At 33.9% G+C, this 21,852-nt stretch overlaps 1 protein-coding gene and 1 long non-coding RNA gene across 5 annotated transcripts in view; one reads left to right on the top strand and one right to left on the bottom strand.

Moving 5' to 3' along the window:
- Positions 1–21,852, top strand: part of EYS (eyes shut homolog) — a 1,532,152-nt gene that overhangs the window by 496,275 nt on the left and 1,014,025 nt on the right. Inside the window, exon 13 of the mRNA XM_038554428.1 lies at positions 15,028–15,287. Within this exon, the coding sequence (XP_038410356.1) occupies positions 15,028–15,287 (260 nt within the window). The remainder of the gene's footprint in view (positions 1–15,027; positions 15,288–21,852) is intronic.
- Positions 1–21,852, bottom strand: part of LOC111098301 — a 145,879-nt gene that overhangs the window by 68,332 nt on the left and 55,695 nt on the right. For 2 of the 4 annotated variants that reach the window (XR_005367892.1, XR_005367891.1), the window contains one exon: positions 11,648–11,736. This is a non-coding gene — a long non-coding RNA (uncharacterized LOC111098301). Of the gene's footprint in view, positions 1–3,471; positions 3,528–11,647; positions 11,737–18,241; positions 18,448–21,852 lie in introns of those variants that run through there. The other 2 variants (XR_005367889.1, XR_005367890.1) reach the window with 2 other exon arrangements.

The following is a 21,852-nucleotide window of genomic DNA, read 5'->3' as shown; positions in this document are numbered from 1 at the left end:
CCTTTAGAAAATCTAGGGAGAAAAATTAAACCTAACAATATACTACTCAAATTAGAAAATATTTTCTTTCATATTTGGAGCAAATGAATTGGAGTATATTGATTGATAGATTACACACGTCTGCACTCAAAACAAAACACTAAAAGATCATTTGTTTTTATTTACACGCAATCAATCTCTGGAAAGCAATATGCTCTTTCAGCAACTTGATATGTTTGATTTTCCAGGCTTCAGTACCACATATGTCAAAGTTTGGGCTATAATTTTCTCCACACAACTTTCTACTATGAGTAGTCAACTCGACTTGACATTTACTCACTGCTAAAGGCATCCCAAAAGGAAATGAAATTATTAGTGTCACTCTAAAAATATTTACAGAAGAGAACCTCTGCATCACTTTATAAGAGCCAGATATGTTACTGTTGGGCATATGTGAAGAAATAATAAACTTTCAATAAATGCCTCAAATTAGTTGTATAACCAAAATTTATTTCTATGATGTCACTAATGACATAGTTGTCTGAACATTCCTTCTAAGATGTCAAATTCACCACAATTGTCTAAGTTGCCTTTTCCTATATCCTTTTTAAGTAAACAAAAATGAAGAAGGAGGATAGCATCAATCCTGGCAATGAGTAACATCATGCACTTCCCAGAAATATTAGGAATAAAAGCAAAATACAGTGTGATGATGAGTGAAAAATGAATGAAGAAAATTACAGAGCTGTATCCTAAAACTCTCTTCAGCATAATGGTGGAGAATCTGGAGAAGAGCTAATCTTATCTTCTATTTTAGAAATGTGAGGGCTAGAGAATCTCTTCCATCATTATAAGCCAACTGAATTCCAAAGCTGCTGTTCTGAGGAGTTTCAAAATTTGTAGATAGCCTATTCCAGGATCCCTGGGTGGCTCAGCCGTTTAGCGCCTGCCTTCAGCCCAGGGCATGATCCTGATCCTGATCAAGTCCCACATCAGGCTCCCTGCATGGAGCCTGCTTCTCCCTCTGCCTCTCCCTCTCCCTCTCGCCCCCCCCCCCCCATGTGTGTCTCTCCTGAATAAATAAATAAAATCAGAAAGAAAGAAAGAAAGAAAAGAAAGAAAGAAAGAAAGAAAGAAAGAAAGAAAGAAAGAAAGAAAGAAAGAAAGAAGAAAGAAAGAAAGAAAGAAAGAAAGAAAGAAAGAAAGAAAGAAAAGAAAGAAAGAAAGGAAAGAAAGAAAGAAAGAAAGAAAGAAAGAAAGAAAGAAAGAAAGAAGAAAGCAAGCAAGAAAGAAACCCTATTCCAGCAGACACCAGCAGGGAAGAGGGGCTTCTCTCTGATACAGCAACACTCTTCTTGCCAAGGAGAAAGGAAGCCAAAGCAAAGAAGATGGACAAATCCACATCATCACTTTGGCAATCATGCCAAGCTAAGCAGAAAGTTAATTGATGCATGATGACTCCTGGTGCTGTCACCCAATAACAGAGCTATCCTGCAAAGACAAAGTGAAATATGTATTCATCAGATTTCCAAAGAATGGTGTTAAAAGGATTAAGCAGCCACCCGATTGACAGTGAGGTGATCCAAAGAGAATGCACCTTCTTCATGGGCATTTAAATACCATATGCAGATCTCTGTACGTGAAAGGTAAAATAGAACAACAACAAAAAAAAAAAAAAAAAAAAAAAACAACCAAACAAACAAACAAACAAAAAAACAATGAGCTGCTAACCCATGCTAAAGCACAAAAGTGGGCTTCAAAATTAGAATGAAAAGCAAATCACTAAAAAAAGAAGTTGTTTTATTGTAAGACTATTACATGGTCTAAGTGAAAAAGTTCTTGGTGCAGAATTATATTAAGAAAAAAATTTCCATCTCCCACCCAACACATTGCTCAATATGTCATATTTAATAATAATAGCCTTAAAGTGTCCACTATATCTCTAAATATTTTATAAGTAGTATCTAACATAATCAATACCTGAGAATCATATTTTATTGTCCCCATTTTTAGAGAATGGAGGCTCTGAGATATAACCTATTCAAGTTTACACAGCTACTATAAGGCCTTTGACTCCAGAACACCTGAATCTCTGATGCATATTTTTACTCCATATTACTGTCTCCTGTACGCTTCTATTTTTTTTCTGTAATTATCGAAGTACATATATACAAATATTATGGCACAATTGGAATTAAATTTATATATTATAGTTTATATGGTATATAATGACTTTTTAAAATGTTATCTTTCTAATTCATTACATACAAAACTATCATTTAATTATTACAGATAATATAACCTGTGCCCTCTTAATGTCATTTGTATTATTTTTTGTTTTTAGCCATTATAAACAACAAACAGAACAGAAAACATATCTCTATGCCCATGCATGTGTATATTTCTAGAAATAGAATAAAAGCATTTGGCACTCACTCATAGTGAATGCATGAATCAACTCTGAGACAGAAATAGGCATACTGGAAGTTTATTGTAGCATACTCTTGATGTATGTGCAGTGCTTGTATATGTCATTTATATCCCAATAAAGTTATTTTTTAAGAAAACATATGTGGGCATAAAAAAAGATGCATATTTGAGCAGAAGCAGAGGATGAATTGCAATGGAAAGACAATGAAAGCTCCCCAATCTTACTGGGAACTCTAGAGCGGGGATGACCCTGGGCGAGCTGTCCCACATCGAGGCATAGGGGCTTAGCCTTTATATCTCTGCATGTACCAGTCATTGAGTATGAGCTGTCCCAAAAAAGACAATGTCTTTGAGTGAAGTGGCTCTTTCCAGCTGAGGGCAATTTTTACAGCTGTTGGCCATCAATGTTCCCACTGGAAATGGGGAAAATGAGGGCTTCAGTACTAGGTTATGTAGCATCCACTAGCACATACAATTAATAATGTAGTATTGTGCACTTTAAGATACACTAAGAGGATAGATTTCATGTCAATTGTTCTTATACAAAACATGCACAAAAGAACACAAATTTTTAGAGGTGATGTATATGTTTATTACCTTGATAATAGTGATAGTATCAAAGATGTATGCATATGTCCAAACTCACCAAGATATACTCCTCAAAGGTGTGCAATTTTTGTGTCAGCTATACCGCTATACCTGTCTATAAAGGTGAAAGAAAGAAAGAAAGAAAGAAGAAAGAAAGAAAGAAAGAAAGAAAGAAAGAAAGAAAGAAAGAAAGAAAAGAAGAAAGAAAGAAAGAAAGGAAGGAAGGAAGGAAGGAAGGAAGGAAGGAAGGAAGGAAGGAAGGAAGGAAGGAAGGAAGGAAGGAAGGAGAAAGAAAGAAAGAAAGAAAGAAAGAAAGAAAGAAAGAAAGAAAGAAAGAAAGAAGAAAAGAAAATTTTAAAAAGAAAAAGGGGCACCTCGGTGGCTCAGTGGTTGAACATCTGCCTTTGGCTCAGGTGGTGATCCTGGGATCCTGGGATTGGATCTCACATCAGGCTCACCACAGGGAGCCTGCTTCTCCCTCTGCCTATGTCTCTGCCTCTCTCTGTGTGTCTCTCATGAATAAATAAAATCTTAAAAGAAAAGAAAAGAAGGAAGGAAGGAAGGAAGGAAGGAAGGAAGGAAGGAAGGAAGGAAGGAAGGAAAGAAAAGAAAGATGAAAAAGAAAGAAAGAAAGAAAGAAAGAAAGAAAGAAAGAAAGAAGAAAGAAGAAAGAAAGAAAGAAAGAAAGAAAGAAAGAAAGAAAGAAAGAAAGAAAGAAAGAAAAGAAAGAAAAAGAAAGAGAAGAAAAAAAATTACCTTAGTATCCTCAGATATATTTGCTTCTTATAAGTTCTGTAAAATGCTACTTCAGTATTCTAGTTAGCTTCTTTTCCTGGGGTAAATTTAAGAGGATGATTCGTAGGGTAAATTCTAACACCTACCCTTGCAGCTAGTCCACAGGCCATAACTAATATACTTCATTTCTCCTCCCAACCCATTTTATATTCTCTTTACCATCAACTGGAATATCTCTGGTCTTGCTCTAATCCTAGAGATCCATATAGTAATCCATCTACTGGGCTTTGCCATCATGAATACCACTAATAATTCTAATACTACAGCATTTGTTGAGTTTCATAGTGCAAAAGGCAAATCTTCTTGCATTTTGGCCTATACCTATTACGAAGTTTTCTGCTCTGTGACTCATTTAATGTGGCCAGCCATTTATATCCCTGGGTCAGTGGGTTGGAGCAATATTTCTGCCATTAGAACCAAAGAGGCCTTCCAAGTGTTGTGCTTCCCTTTTAGTGGTATATAATATAAAATACACTAATTTGTCTTCAGTATGTGAGGTATAAGGTTAAGTAATTTATCTGTGATTTGGAAGAGATATCCCAGCATGATCTAGAACATTGGCTCTCTAACAACTTCATTTGTGCCAGGACCTTGAGTCTACATAAGGTTTATCTGACATCATCTGGAACAAAAGGTTCAAAGGTTTTCATCCTATTTGCCATTTATTGCTTGTCCAGTTGGAGTAACATAATAATGAATAATGTCATAAATATTATGGATCAGTGTGGCAGTCTGCAGAATGTCCAGATCATCCAGTTACCTTCAGATTATATTATGATACGTGGGAGAGATAATGTAGTCTTGAGACATTAGATGTATACTATTTTCTGTTCCAAATGAATATACACTGTTTCTGCCCCTCCTGCCTGATAGGAATAGAAAAGAAAAGCATTCTGCATTCTTGGTCAGTGTATCTGAGGCAGTATTACTCTGCTTGGTCAAATATGCTCTCTAGAGCAATGACAGCAATTGAACTACTCCTTGGTTGAGCTTTAATTGTCCATTGTCATCTTCAAAGTGATGTATATTTTTTGTAGGGAACAGTCTGGTGAATGGAGTGGAGACGTGATAGTGGACCTGCCTTTTTCCTCAATAGTGGCACCATTTCTGCTTTTTCTCTAGGGTACTATGTTGTTTTTAATTTATGTTACTGGCTGGAAAGTGGGAGTTTAGTGAGGAGACCGGTTTAGTGACTTCCAATTAGCATTCTTTATAATTCTAATTCTCAGGCAAAGAAACATTGTGAAAGTTCTACCAACCAAAAAGTAAGTCCATTTCAAGTATATATTTAGGGTCTGGGAAATGGCAGTTGAAAGTAGTGGACCCACTGTGAGCTACACCTGGGCCAGGTACATTTATTACCTTGCCTCCATATGCCTCCATTCTAAAACTAGGGCAATGAAGCTTCTGAAACCTAGATTTCAATGTCACATTGAATTCAAGTCCAACATCCTTGAAATGTTTGCCATTCTTTCTCCTAAATGTAGTTTAAAAGTAAATGGCTATAGATCCTGTTGGTGGAATCATTGCTATATCTTGTTGTGATTATAGTATGTTTTCTCCTGGGCATCTGGCCTCTCTTTTAGTCAGTGGATTTGAGGTCTGAAACCTAGGGAAGGGATCATCATTTTTAGCTAGGGAGGCTCCCTCAGCCTCCTAATTGTACAGTCATGATTCTTTAATTATCTAAGTTGAAAAATATCCTTGTATGCTAATCTATCCTGTTCCTAAAGACAATGTATTTTATTAAATATTTCCATGGTGCTCTGAGGATCAGGGCCAGCCTTTCTACCTCACTAACCTTGGTGATCATTATAATTGTGCCCTACTTGCTCTGAAGATTAAGCACCACCATCTAGTCCTTTTAAATTCCCCCAATCCTATGATTTCTACTTCTGACAGAAGCCAATTTTGGTAATAGTATTTCCTATAATCAGTCCTGATGTGCAAGGGATACTAACACTAAGATTCTCAATGAAGCTGATGCTCCTCTGAAAAGCATAGGTATTACCACTTTGTTAAAAAGAGTGGTCTCCACAACCTCCTGCAGAACAAGACCAGTTTTGTGCCCCAATGTAAAATATATAGTTCAGCATGCTTATTTTTCCGAGCTTTTGATTTCTTTTTGACTACTTAGCATAATAATTCTGGTATTTCTTCCTTAGCTATTATGGACCATCAATTTATGCAAGCTTCTAAGGATTAACTAGCCAAGTGCCAGGAAGGATCCAATCAAAAAATAGGAATATACATATAGCTAACTTCCATGTAACTCTTATGAGACAGGTGACCCTTAATTAACATTTTTGTGAGATTTTTCTGCTGCTCCCTTCCTTCTCCCTTTTTCTCTTTTTTTTCACCTCTATTTCCCTTATTCCTATAGTCTCATACTTCCTTTAAAAAGAAATAAAAAGGGGATCCCTGGGTGGCGCAGCGGTTTGGCGCCTGCCTTTGGCCCGGGGCGCGATCCTGGAGACCCGGGATCGAGTCCCACGTCGGGCTCCCTGCATGGAGCCTGCTTCTCCCTCTGCCTGTGTCTCTGCCTCTCTGTCTCTCTCTGTGTGACTATCATGAATAAATAAATTAAAAAAAAAATAAAAAAATAAAAAAAAAAGAAATAAAAAGCAGTGTGAATATTATCTAGATTATTTTAAAGGATAGAATTTTAATTTTTTTAAAGACTTTTTATTTATTCATGAGAGACACAGAAAGAGAGAGGCAGAGACACAGGCAGAGGGAGAAGCAGGCTCCATGCAGGGAGCCCGGTGTGGGACTCAATCCCGGGTCTCCAGGATCACACCCTGGGCTGAAGGCGGCACTAAACCGCTGAGCCACCCGGGCTTCCCGAAAATTTTAAATTTTAATGAAAAATATCCCCACAGTGATTTTTTATATCTCTAAGTACTTATTATCTTTCTTCTTAAATGTTTGTTTCACGTTTTTGATACTGGCTAACCAAAATTGTGCTAGAGTTCAAAATTAATTGTATTATATGCATGCAGCTTAGAACTAAGAATGCAAAAAAAAAAAAAAAAAAAGAACTAAGAATGCATGATTAGTAATTAGAGTATAAATTGCTGATACATATATATGTCAAACACACATATTTTGTAACAGATATAGCATCTATTATACTGCTAGTCCCAACAACAAACCAGAGATTTATTTCATTTCCTATTTGCTTATAATACGTTTTCAAAATATATGAAAGTACTTAGGCTTTTGCTTGCTCAGTTGATTTACTTTTGAAACTTAAAGTCTGACATTTATTAAAATTGGAGTTTAAAATGTTTCTCTCTGTAAAACTTCTGACATAATGCACATTTATGAATTATTTTTCAAAATGTTCATAAATTTAAGTTCCATCTCAGTACTTTCATTCCTTTAAATAACACTGCCTCTTATTTTGTATTCTAAATATCTGTCTCTTACTCAAACTGTACATGAAAGAAAAAAATATATGTCGAGATTTTATATATTCTCTAACTGTATTTAAAATGTTATATATATCTATTTTTAAATGCAATTTAGTGTTTGAACACAGCATATATACTTTATATTATACTTTCTCATTCACATGCATACATAGATAAAAATTCAGAGTAATAAGGTACAACTATAAATTTATCCAAATATTTAGAAAATTAATTTTAAAAATAGTCTTACATTTACTTGTCCAAAGGATCCATTTTGGGAAAAACCAAGAGCTAGAAGCAATACTTACTTGTTCAAGAAAATTGACACACCATCAATTTGTTTTGTTTACACACACATAAGCAACCACACATGTATGCACACATACACCATCAAAACACAAGCATGAAATATAAAATATAAAAACTAAAGCTATTAAATTTATCCATTTAAATATAAACTGAGGTTATGATTAATCATAAGTTGAATCATGCAATTTTCACATCACTCATCTTTGTAGCATTAGCCATATTCCCACATACCCAGAAGATGCTAGCTTCAACTATCTTGTACTCAGCCTTTTTATGCAAGTCTTTTATTTCACCTTTTTTATATTATCATTTTAAAAACTCACTTTTTTAAAAAATTCACTTTCAAAATTATTTTCTTATGTTTGTTGAAGCTTTAAAAAACCTACTAACGGGATGCCTGAGTGGCTCAGTGGTTGAGTGACTGCCTTTGGCTTAGGGCGTGATCCCAGAGTACCGGGATGGAGTCCCATATCAGGCTCCCCGCGCAGAACCTACTTCTCCCTCTGCCGTATCTCTGTCTCTCTCTTTCCGTGTCGCTCATGAATAAATAAATAAAATCTTTAAAAAAAAAAACACTAAAATCTGACTATCAATCTCAGGGATCATATGTTCAATTCTTATGGCTTCCATATTATGATCATTTTGGCAAGAATGTGTATCTACTTTTACTGTCTAACGTTTAGTTGACTCTGTGTTCTAGTCACAGATTTAAGTGTGTGAATTTTGGCTTTTGTTCCAAATACAACATGCATTTCACCAGATTTTCTTCTGGTTTTAAATGTGAGTGTACTTGAAGTTTGACCCAATGCATTTTGTGTTTCTGCTTGGCTGGTGCTTTAGCTTTTTGCTATGAGATAAGGAATCCTTTGAATCTTGAAAAAAACCTAGAATTATTTTTGGAGATGCTAATCAACAACCTGAATCCACAACTGTAAAGAAGTCTATTGATCAGCTGCCTTTCACACAGCACAGAGATTAAATCATGTAGAATATTAGAAAGGCATAGAGAATTTATATAGAATTATTCCAAGGAAATATGCAAATAGTTCATTTGTATCAAAATGTACATTGCTTAAGGAATAAAATAATTCTTTAGGTATAGATAAATGATTTATAAGTTATTAGATTTATAAATCATTTTTTTGTCTATAAATTAATGAATAGTATGTGTTCCATATTATAAAGTGTATATCTTTTTATATATATTTATGTTATTAAATATACATATTTAATGATTCTCGATAGACTGAATAGAAAGATCCTTTTATGTAAATATTAAAATAGAATTCTTGAATTCATGTAGAGCATATATACTCAGTAGTCTCTTCATCCTTAAAAAAATCATAAATGAAAGACTTGTTTTTACCAATCAAGTGCTTGTAGATATTCTGACTAATATGATTCTTTCCTACCTATTCTTTGCCATATAGAGGATGTTTTATAAATATAAGTTCAATATAAAATATTGAATATATCACACAATATAGGAGGACTATTCTATATTTTTAATAAATTAACTTTATATTTTTGTTTAAAAAGGCCAATGTTAAGTTTATTTGATGCTAACTTACGGCTGATAATACTTGTTAGTCTGGCCCTTGAATTTTTTTATCACAAGCTTTGATTTTTCCAGAGTTCAATATTTGAATTTCTTACTACATATAGGACAGCATTTTAAATCATGCAGTTAATTTAAGTGACTGTATATTAAGCATAGGTACCCTCTCCTTTTCTCCAATCTTCATTGTTGTCATTTTCCTACCTCACCTAATGCAGCATCGTCTTTCTAATACTGAAGCTAAAATCCACCAAGAACTCCCCATTCCTCACTCTGCCTCATCACCTTTACTAATCATTGTCCAGATCTTCTCAAACCTACATAAGAAATGTATGGCATAGGAATGCCTGGATGGCTCAGCGGTTTGGCGCCTGCCTTTGGCCTGAAGCGTGGTCCTGGGGTCCCTGATCAAGTCCCACATCAGGCCCCCTGCATGGAGCCTGCTTCTCCCTCTGCCTGTGTCTCTGCCTTCTGTGTGTGTGTGTGTCTCTCTCATGAATAGATAGATGAAATATTAAAAAAGAAGAAGAAGAAAGAAATGTATGGCATACCTAATTTTAAGGCCTTTGCTTAGTCCTCATAATCTCTTAAAAAAATTATAGCTTCCTGAATGATCTTCATGCTTCCAGGATCTCCCTATTTTATTCATCTTCTACTCATTAACAATGTCACTATCATACTTAAAAACAAGAAAATGTTAAATATCTTCAAGAGTATTGCAAAAGAAGGTAGTTTCACTGTTGTTGCTATTGTTTTCAATAGCCTTACTACAACTTTTTAGGCCACCGCCATTGTGTTATTTCACCCCATATCAATCTTCTGCGATGTTTTATGTCTTTACACTTCGTGATGCTCTTCAGAATGGCTTTTGGTCCTGTTTTCTACCTTTAATGTTACTAATGAAGTAAATGCCTTATTTGAGATAAATTTTACTAATCTAAGTGAGCTAAATGGTTTTCCACATTTTTTTTCTAAAAGGATCACAGTGGTCAAGAGTATAGTAGTGACCATCTTATAATTAATTTTTTTAAAGATTTCATTTATGTATTTGAGAGAGAGAGAGAGAGACAACATGAATGGGAAGGAGGGGACAGAGGAGAGGGAGAAGCAGTCTCTCTACTGAGCAGGGAGTGTGACACAGGGTTGATCCCAGGATCTCCAGATCATGGCCTGAGCCAAAGACAGATGCTTAACTAACTGAGCTGCCAAGGCACCTCCAATCCATTATTGACATAGTTTTATTAATGGTATACTTAATAAGATAACCAAATGAATGAACAAATAGGTGAATGGATAAACAATAACGTAAAGAATAAATGACTTGAGTAGCCTGTATTTTTTTGTCTTCCTTTTACCTTTTACATGCCCTCAACTTTTTGACATTAAAAATATAATAATACTATATATATATATATACTATATACTATATAATATAATATATAATATGTCAACTTTTTGACATTAAAAATATAATAATACTATTTTATTATTTATAATCATCGTTTTTTTTTTCATCTGTCAGTTTCAATTGAAATTTTATTTTGCATACAATTAATGGCTGCAACAGGCAATAAGTGCCTTAATTTGTATAAGGAGAATCTTTATGTTTTTATTTATTTATTTTTTTTTTAAGATTTATTTATTTATGAGAGACACAGACTGAGATAGAGAGGCAGAGACATAGGCAGAGGGAGAAGCAGGCTCCTTGCAGGGAGCCTGATGCAGGACTCGATCCTGGTTCCCAGAATCACAACCTGAGCTGAAGGCAGGCGCCCAACCACTGAGCCACCCAAGCATCTCTAAGGAGAGTCTCTTTAATTATGTATACTGTTAGGTTTGTATTTATAAGTTGATAGGCAAAAGAGCTGGTCTACTCATATAAATCAAATGTACATAAAGATTGCCAAATAAATTTAGCCATTGCATATAAATATTTATGGTAAGATAAACATATAAAATGATTAATATTTAGAAATGTGAATCTACTAAGATTTTTGAAACTAATTATTTTTTTTATGAATACTCCTTTGTCCTATTTTATAACAATGACATGTACTTTATTTTCTATTATTAACTTTGGTTCTTTAAATCAACATTTAACAATTAAAATGTTCTTACTTAGAAGGAATTCAATGTATTTTATGCCAGTGAATTTTTGGTTATCTCAAGAGGGAAGACAGCAAACTAGAATATATTAGTCTACCTTTAAGTACACATTAAATTAGTTTTGAAGTGTTTACTATGGGAAATTGTATATCTAAAAAGTCATAGAGTATGTGTTTGGTTACTTGTTTGGTTTTTCAGACCATAAAAATTCTACTTCTAGCTGTGAGTTTGGAAAATCTTGTCAGTTCTTACTGAATCCTGAAATTATTTCATGATACAAACTAAAACCAGATTGGAGCTCTCACATAAAACATGTTTTTCTAGCCATGAGAGACTAGTTTCCATGACATGTATAAAGCAGATTCAAATATATAAATGTATAGGTCTAATTGTCAGTTAAAAATAGTGACTTTCTTCTTCAGAACTTTATTTTCTACAAATATCCATTCATCTCTAGAGGCCTCACCTTGGCATCATCAGTCCTATTGACATATGGCCAGATGGTTTCCTGAGGATTTGATCCTTATAAGGACACCACATGAAATCTTGGGCCACCTGTTATTTGAGAAGATAAAGCAAACAGTCAGCACATATGTTAAATATTCAAGCATTATTGGTCACTCACAGGGAACTCAAAGTATTCAAGCTGAAATTATGTACTCAAGAAAGAATACAAGAAAAAGAAAAACAAATATTATGCAACACCAATTAGAAGTAAAGCTACTTTAAATAAAATAAATGCACTGAAGCATTGTTGGGATTTAATTGTACATAACTTTTACAGTATTTCACAAGATATTGGATAGCCTTATAATAGATTTGAAACCTTCAAGGAAGAAAAAAAGAAAAGAAAGAAAAGAGAGAGACTTGGAGGAAGAGGTCTAGGCTTTGGATCTCAAGTTTACCAACCAGGTAGCTTCAGATAAGTCACTTTTCTCCTTTAAACTTCTGGCTATCTCATCTACAAAGTTAGAATAATTAAAAAAAAATACCTCGTTTACTTGTTTCAGAGTTTTATTGGAGTTATCAAATTGAAAATATATTTGACCATTTTAAATTAAGATGTGATTGAAAAATAAATGAAAAGTACCACTAGAAATTGAAGCATTGTTGAGGTGCATATTTTATTTAGGCATAAATAGGATCACACATTCTTTTAAAAATCTGTGACACATTTAATATAATCCCTTATCAAAATACCATGGATTTTCTTCTGAGAGTTGGAACAAATTATTTTAAGATTTGTGTGGAATCAGAAAAGACCCCGAATAGCCAGGGGAATATTAAAAAAGAAAACCATAGCTGGGGGCATCCCAATGCCAGATTTTAGGTGGTACTACAAAGCTTTGGTCATCAAGACAGTGTGGTACTGGCACAAAAACAGACACATAGATCAATGGAACAGAATAGAGAATCCAGAAGTGGACCCTCAACTTTATGGTCAACTAATATTCAACAAAGGAGGAAAGACTATCCACTGGAAAAAAGACAGTCTCTTCAATAAATGGTGCTGGGAAAATTGGGCATCCACATGCAGAAGAATGAAACTAGACCACTCTCTTGCACCATAAACAAAGATAAACTCAAAATGGATGAAAGATCTAAATGTGAGACAAGATTCCATCAAAATCCTAGAGAAGAACACAGGCAACACCCTTTTTGAACTCGGCCACAGTAACTTCTTGCAAGATACATCCACGAAGGCGAAAGAAACAAAAGCAAAAATGAACTATTGGGACTTCATCAAGATAAGAAGCTTTTGCACAGCAAAGGATACAGTCAACAAAACTCAAAGACAACCTACAGAATGGGAGAAGATATTTGCAAATGACGTATCAGATAAAGGGCTGGTTTCCAAGATATGTAAAGAACTTCTTAAACTCAACAGCAAAGAAACAAACAATCCAATCATGAAATGGGCAAAAGACATGAACAGAAATCTCACAGAGGAAGACATAGACATGGCCAACAAGCACTTGAGAAAATGCTCTGCATCACTTGCCATCAGGGAAATACAAATCAAAACCACAATGAGATACCACCTCACACCAGTGAGAATGGGGAAAATGAACAAGGCAGGAAACAACCAATGTTGGAGAGGATATGGAGAAAGGGGAACCCTCATACACTGTTGGTGGGAATGTGAACTGGTGCAGCCACTCTGGAAAACTGTGTGGAGGTTCCTCAAAGAGTTAAAAATAGACCTGCCCTACAACCCAGTAATTGCACTGTTGGGGATTTACCCCAAAAATACAGATGCAGGGAAACGCCAGGACACCTGCACCCCAATGTTTCTAGCAGCAATGTCCACAATAGCCAAACTATGGAAGGAGCCTCGGTCTCCATCGAAAGATGAATGGATAAAGAAGCTGTGGTCTATGTATACAAGGGAATATTACTCAGCCATTAGAAACGACAAATACCCACCATTTGCTTTGCCGTGGTTGGAACTGGAGGGTATTATGCTGAGTGAAATAAGTCAATTGGAGAAGAACAAACATTATATGGTCTCATTCATTTAGGGAATATAAAAAATAGTGAAAGGGAATAAAAGGGAAAGGAGAAAAAATGATTGGGAAGTATCAGAAAATGAGACAGAACATGAAAGACTCTTAACTCTGGGAAACGAACTAGGGGTGGTGGAAGGGGGGGGGGGTTGACTGGGTGATGGGCACTGAGGGGGGCACTTGATGGAATGAGCACTGGGTGTTATTCTATATGTTGGCAAGTTGAACACCAATAAAAAATAAATTTATAAAAAAATAAAAATAAAAATAAAAATCTGTGACAGCCAACCATAGGTGGCTAGGCATTGCTCATGTCAGACACCATATATACTTTATTCATTATATCATTTAATCTTTACAATAATTCTCTGAGATTAACAATTTCATCAAGCTCTCGAATCCCCAATTTCTCAAATGAGAGAATTCAAGTAAGTTTTTATGATACCAACTGAAGACCATATATCCATTAATATTTATAATATTTTCAGCATATATTATGTACATGAGAATATGGAGATTCAGATTCACACTGAAAAGCCGGAAGTTTAAGTAGTGGAAGCTAGTCATGGAACCATTTATAATTTTTACTCATAAAAATTTTTAAAGGTCATGACAAACAAACTTTAGAACAAGATGAAATCATATGCAGGATTAGTAAATAACTGATAGTGTGGTGCTATTTGAACTAAAAAATTTCTGAATGTGGTCTGAGAAATGCTAAATGGTTGATGATTAGACTGAGCTAGAGTCTGTGATGTACAGACAAGATCCAAATGCTTTACTTTTTATTTGATTTCTCCTCAATTTTCCCACATTATTCACAGATTAGAAGAAAGATGTTTTTAAAAGCATGCTAAAACTGAAACAAAATCCAGATGCTTAGTATAAAGAAATACCTTGTTATAAATACTCTGGTGATTATAAGAATCACATGTTGTTAAAGATATTGAATTAAACGTCATCTCAGTCTTATAAACAGTGAAAATTATTTTACATAAAAGAAATAATTGAGGAAATTTTCTCAATTGGTAATTAAGCTCAATAGTTGCTAAAATTGAAATTGGAGCACTGTTGTTCTCTGATCTGTCTCAGTGGCCTACTATGTTAGAAATTTACCAAATGCTTTGTAAATCTTATGTTAGCCATTGCAGTCACTCTTGCAGTAATGTGCATTGAATTGTCTCAGGGAATTACGCAAACAATGTTTTTAAAGTGTGTATAATTTCTTAATCTTGTTATAAATAAAAATACCACAAATTAGCTCAACGTAGTAATTCACTGAAAATACAAAGAATAAATATGAAAGAGTACTATTCATACTTTTAAAATTTTCTTTCAGCTGTGAATGTACATCTGGATGGACTGGACAAAACTGTAGTGAAGAAACAAATGAATGTGACTCTGATCCATGCATGAATGGAGCTCTCTGTCATGAGTCTACCATTCCTGGGCAATTTGTATGCCTATGCCCACCCTTTTATACTGGGAAATTTTGCCATCAACACTATAACCCCTGTGATCCACTCAGTGACCCTTGCAGAAACAACTCAACATGCTTGACTTTGGTAGATGGAACTCATTTTTGTGTGTGTAGAGAAGGTAAGAACTTACATTTGTTTTAATGTGTTTTTTTTTTTCACTCTTTTGTTTGTTTGGTTTATTTTGTTCTAATGGGATTACGGATCCTTAAAAATGAGTGAGAGAACACTTATATACATTGGAGAATCGGGAAGTATTTGCCTCCAAATACAGGTATAGAAACAGACTGGAGAAATAATCCAAAAAAGTTTACCTAACTAGTATGGGGGTGCTGAGGAGAGGGAGAGGAGAAGGCAAAACTTTGTATTTTTTGGCTTTTTGTTTGTTTATTTTAAAGAAATCTCTCATTGTTTGTTAACAACTTATTTTTCCTGAATAATCCTAACTATGTAGTGTTCCTAACAATAGCAGTCAGTTAGAAATGAGCATAGATGGAATCTTGGGTAATCAAATGCTTCACTGTAATTTTTCTCATGGAGCTACCTATGAACATCACTAATTTCCACTTTGATTACTAAGCTCATATCATGTGACTCTGGTGGCTACTTTGTACTATAAAACAGAATCTATGAAGGTGATAGGAAATGGGCAGATTAAAAGACATTATTGGAGCTCCCGAATCCAGCTGTTCCTAAAGCAAATTACTTTTGGCTTTCTGGGTCATATCAGCCAACAATAACTTATACTATTTTGAAAGATTCTTGATTAGGATCTCTTCAGAGGTAACTTAAAGAGATCTGATTAGTGCACAGGTGATCTGTATAGATGTTTACTGCTCATGTACTGCTTTCTACTCAAGAGCTATTACCATCTTCAGCAGGAATGCTTCTGCCATAAAATTAGCACATTGTAGGTTTTCAATATAACAGGAATGTATCATAAGCACAGTATAAAAAACACATCGTGTATAAAAATCTACAACTCATTTATTTTCTAATACCAAATTATGGCTTCATGTGTCTTTCCTTGTTACTGATTCTACTGGAAGAGAGGTTTACTAAAGATAAGGACAAAACTTATTTACTCTTCTGTCCCAAAAGGTCAGCTTCAACTATACCAATTAATTAGTATCTTAGAGATGTTTCTGTTTCTTTTTATAAAACCTCCTGTATATAGATGTAGAGGATGTGGAGGATCCTCATATAGAGGATGATCTATTATAAGGCTAAAGAGGCAAGTCTTTGAACGTACATGACAAAACTTCTTGACGTTCTGAGGGATAGGAACTACAAACTGGAGAGCCATTAGTAATTGTTTTTGCAAAAGTTACATGGGATTTATGAAGCAAATAGTGTGGGCACATAAGGCATATGGACAAATGTTTGAAGCAATAAGTCAGGAAAAGCAAAGTAGGAAAAAATGTGAGGGGACATTTGATACCCTGCAAACCTCAGTAATTATAAAGTACATGATTTAAATGGATAAATGGGATCTAACTACTATAAAAAATGTTTACTTACTGTTGCCTTTAATAGTTCAATCTCTGTAGTAGATCAAAAACTAAAGCCTGTGACATTGCTTTAAAAAGCTACCGCAGAATGTTGAAAAGAGGTTGACTGTGGAATATTTTAGACACTATGCTGAGTTACTTTAATACCTGTTGTTTGAAATAGGATCTATGTCAAAGCCATCATATTATTTTTAAAAGAAAATATTCTGATCAAATTCCATTTCAAAAGCACTGAAATTTAAAACCACAAAGAATTCCAAGACTTAACCTCTTATACAGATAGAGGATTTGGAAGCTCCCCTGGAATTCTTTGCAAGCTGTTGGTGTTTGCCAAGTGACTAGAATATAGGGCATCACAAGAAAAGAGATTTACGGCTTAAGGTCTAGAAGTTCAGCATATGCATTTTTGAAATTCTGTTAACAATTTTTAGCCAAGGTCTGTCACAATTTAAATATGAATATAAATAAAATCCCAAAACCAGAGTAATAATGTGACTAGGTACTAGACAACTAAGTTATAAATGGCATTAAAATTCACTCTGAAGAACCAGCAACTAGAATAACTGACACTTTGATTTATGCCAAATTGAATGTTCACCAAGTAAACTATTTTGCTTAGTGTGATTGAAACTTATAGTCAAAATAATCTAATCCATTTGGGTCCAATGTGAGCTATTTAAAAATTATAGGTGTAGTAAAACACCAGACCTATCGTGATCATGTTTTGCAAGAGAAAGTAGGAGCAGTGCTTCTATCTTCTGTTTAGAACTGAAGTGAGTTGATTTGGTCCCTATGAACATTGACCATTTTCTAGTGGAAAAGAGGTAGACAGAAAAGCATTTAGCAGTAATAATTCAATACAGGTTTGTTTTATATAAAATCCTATTTGTTTAAACAATTTCTGTAATAAAAAAATCAGTGCTTTAATAAGTACAAAAATAGCAGACAGAAAGAAAAATATAATTTCACAAGATTCCTAGAAACAAATGGGGTTTACTCTAGGTCACTTAAAGTGTTAGTTTTGGGTGATTCAGTATGCAATCAGTTTACACACCTCAACATTTATTTCATACTACACATTTTTTTTTTGCCTCTCTGCAATATGCTCTGTACATAACACATGCCAATCTTGTGGCCACATGTTGGTAGTATTCTAGAAATCTAAAATTGTATTCTTTATTGTCTGATTCAACAAGCATTATTGATTTCCTACCATGTGTCAAGTCTTGAGACAGGTTCTGGAGAAATTAAACATGGAAAAGACACACCCTCAAGGAATTTGAAGTTCAATTAGAGACACATAAATTAACTAACCATTTAAGTACAATAGAGTAAGAGCTTTCTCTTACTTTATGGATGCATACCCCAGCTTTCCTAAGTAGTGTGACAACTGTGAGCTACGTTCCACATGATTTTTCAGAGGATCACAGCAGCCTTGGAGTCTTCATTGCTCAGAATAATACCTGCTCATTAAGCCCCGCTCTCCCTTATTTTATTTCATCACTTCCTTGCAATAATTCCTGAAGTCACCTCTCAAATAAGCTACTAGTGTACATATTATTACCTCAATTGTTATCTTGCAAGAACTCAAGCTTAGACAGAGAGAAAAGTCCATCCTCTGGAATTTATGATTGATCCATGTCAGCATGGGACTGAAATATTGAGATTCAGAGCCCTTTCTTGGAATTGACAATAAGAGGAAAAGCTTCCCCTCTTTGCCAGAGCTTTCCATTTGGTGCAGCCAATACCATGTTCCCTTCACATGGAGATCTGAATGCAGTAGGAGAGAAGGGTTTGTGAAAGAACTTGTTACTATGGCTCTTAAATTCTGAAAATTACCAGGTATCCTTCTCAGCTAGGGTACCAATAATGCCATTCCTTGCCTAAGTTAGTATTTTTGTTTGTATTGTATGTGATCAAAAGAGTAATGTCAAATGTGTACAGTATAGGAAAAGAGCTAATTAAGGACAAGAAGTTGAATAAATTGAGTCCACCTTCAGGCTTGTAGAAATGTAATATAAGAATGATAGGAATTTTACAGAGGTAGAGATGACTTTGGATAAAATGTGTGTGAATGTGTGTATGGCATGCAGTAGGGTCTCTGTTATTAACACGCGTGTGTATATAGTGAGAGATCTAAAATCATTTCATGTTTAAAATAGATTGCTTTTCTAATATTCTCTTTAGGAAAACTTCTTTATCTTTCTACTCTAAATTATGTCTCAGTTTATAGGCAAGACCATCACGCTACCCAATACTTTCAATTTAATTTAAAGGGCTTAGTTTCCAAATGGAGCCACTTCATCCGTATGTCTCCAAGGTGAAAGGAGCAAAAGTTTTTTAAACAGTTTTTTAAATGACACTTTACAAAGGATTAAAATGTGGCAAAGAATACTTGTTAAATATCTTAGTGGAAGGAAGAATCAGATCATTTCCATGTGCTATTGATTTACAATTGGGATTCTAAGCTTGATGGATTTGTAGTACCAGAGGAGGCAAGCAGTTGCATTTAAATGTGTCTATTACTCTAGTACGTATACTATTATTATGGTAATGCCACATTACCTAAAGCATATAATTCCATGCACCAAATAAATGTATCGCTTGACAATATAGTTTATCTAAATTAAAAATTACTTTTTTGACAACTAAAAACATGTGCTTATGTGGTAGCATGTGTCTATTCGGTTTAAATAGCTGTAGATATTTATGTTGGGGAAATTCTTCAAAGAAAATATATTGCTGCTAATTAATTTTAAAGCATGTTAATTATTAATTATATTTAAGAATATTAGCTTTTATACTCATTTTTTAAGTTTCCTTAAAATCAGTGTTTAAGTTTCCTTAAAATCAGTGTTTTTTTTTTAAAAAAAAAAAAAATCAGTTATTTAATAGGCCTTATTAGGCCTATTAAATATTAGTTCTATCTTTTCATATTTCAGTGTTTAAAATTGAATCTGCAACTATTGTGTAATATTTGGTTAATTTTTCAAGAAAATGCGAACATTTGTATCATCCTATTTTAAAATGAAAATAAAACAATATCTAAAAAAGATCTGACTCACCAAGAGAGAAATCTCTTTTTTGTTTGTTTGTTTGTTTTCATAAAGCTTTATTTATTTATTTTTTTAATTTTAATTTTAATTTTAATTTTTATTTTTCTCATAAAGCTTTAAAATCCAGGTAAGTTAATGTTTTAATTAAGAAAAAATAAAAATAAAGCCTTTCTGATGCTTTTGAAAATAATTCATTTTTAATATTTTTAGTTTTTATTTTAAAATGAATGATTCTAAGGCTAACTTATTGAATACCTAAAAGATATATTCTAGTTTTTCCCTATTTATTTTCATTCCTAATTATTCCAAGCAGTATTACTTCTAATGTGGGATGTCAAGGTATAGACTTGAATGAGAAAAAAATTCATGAAAATCTAACAGTTCTTAGTTTACTTTGTTCTATGCCATCCCCTCTAGAGAATCAATTAAAAAATGAATTTTTTTAGAAATGAGAAAATATTAAGTGATTTTAAAAATTATACCTAAAATCTACATTGATTTGGCTCCTAAAGTGAACAGTACATTTAGTAACTTAATGAAATATTTTGGGTAATGGGATAGTATAAAGATATTAATCAGTCACCTGAATTCTCTATAACAATGAGTAGGCAAGACATTTTAAGAAAAAAATCAAGAGGACATTGATTTGAGAATGTCCTATTATTTGTGTTTAAAGAACTCTATTGCAGTTAATAGGTGAATTCTGGATAGGGATAAATAACAGGGGAGTAGGATAGAATGAATTCACTATACTTAAAGTTTTGACAGACAGAGCTATCACTGCATGTATTCAAAACAAATACCTTTCAAACAAACAAAGGTTTCTAACACCTAGGACTATGGAATATATAGTTTGGGACTAAGTATATATACATCTTTTTCTCTTTTAAATCCCCCAAACACAACCTTTCTCGGCAAAACTTTAGTTTCTTTTAAATGCAATCCATGTCTACTTTATTTTTTTCTCCCAGTGTCTACTGCATTTTAGCAATCTAATTTCCTCAGCCCATTGACATTTGTTCCTGGTTGGTAACAAAGCTCCATCCCAGAAATGTCAAACTAAATGAATAAGGCAAAATCACAGAAAACAACATTATTCTGTGAGCTTCTCAAGTTTGCAGGTACTGAATGTTCTTCTGACTTATCAGCCCAGCTGAACTCAGGGGGGCATACTGGTACTACTTCACTAGCTAGTCAATGCCCCTGAGTACCAGTGCCTCAAAAGAACATTTCTAAGAAACATCTTAGTGTCAAAATTCCCTGCTTCCCAGGGAGAGCTAGTCATGTTAAAAGTAGGAATAGTGTAATGCATACAACTTTCTAAATCTTTAACTGGAAAAAAAAAAAAAAAAAACAGAAAACAAACTAGAAATATTTCAAGAAAAAGTTTATTGTTTATAACTACACTATTAAATTTATAATTTAAATATGATAGCGATTGATGAATGGTGAATGTGTTGGAATTATAACTTGCTTAGCTAAAATTAAGAGAGCCATATTAATTAGAAAATAATTCTTTTTAATTTTGTTTTTAATGCTGAGAATACAATACTGAGTTGCATGAATGAATTTATAAGCACTCAACTTCAGAGTTTAACTTGAAGGCTTTGATAATTGAGTAAGAAAAAAATAGTAATGATGCTTGACCTAAAGACTATCTAATCTGTTAGACACATAGGCGCTGTGGATTTCTTTAAGGGTTTCATGGTGCATCTTTATTCCATCTTTCTACTTTTAACTCATTATCAACTCTATATTTAAAGTGAGTTTCCTTCGGAAACCATGTAGTTGGTTCTGTTGTTTTATTGGGCTGGCTGACTTTGCCTTTTACTGAAGCATTTTTTTTTTAAACCACATTTGATGTAACTATTGATGTAGATGACTTTAAATGGATCATCTAGCCATTCATTTTCTACTTTCTATAGTACTTATATATCTGTGTTCTTTTATACTCTTGCCTTCTTTTGAGTTATGTAATTTTTAGGTTTCCATTTATGTCCTACTAACAAGAAGCAGCCAGATTTTATACGAGGTAATATCAACTTTCCAAACTCCAAATAGAAGATTTGCGACTTGACTTGGTGATAGACACCACAGAGAGTGTCAATGGCTTGTAGTA

Source organism: Canis lupus, chromosome 12, assembly GCF_011100685.1.
Source record: "Canis lupus familiaris isolate Mischka breed German Shepherd chromosome 12, alternate assembly UU_Cfam_GSD_1.0, whole genome shotgun sequence".
NCBI classification, from domain to species: Eukaryota; Metazoa; Chordata; class Mammalia; order Carnivora; family Canidae; genus Canis; species Canis lupus.
Note: the sequence above shows the minus strand (reverse complement) of the source record. Positions and strands in the feature narration are given on the sequence as shown.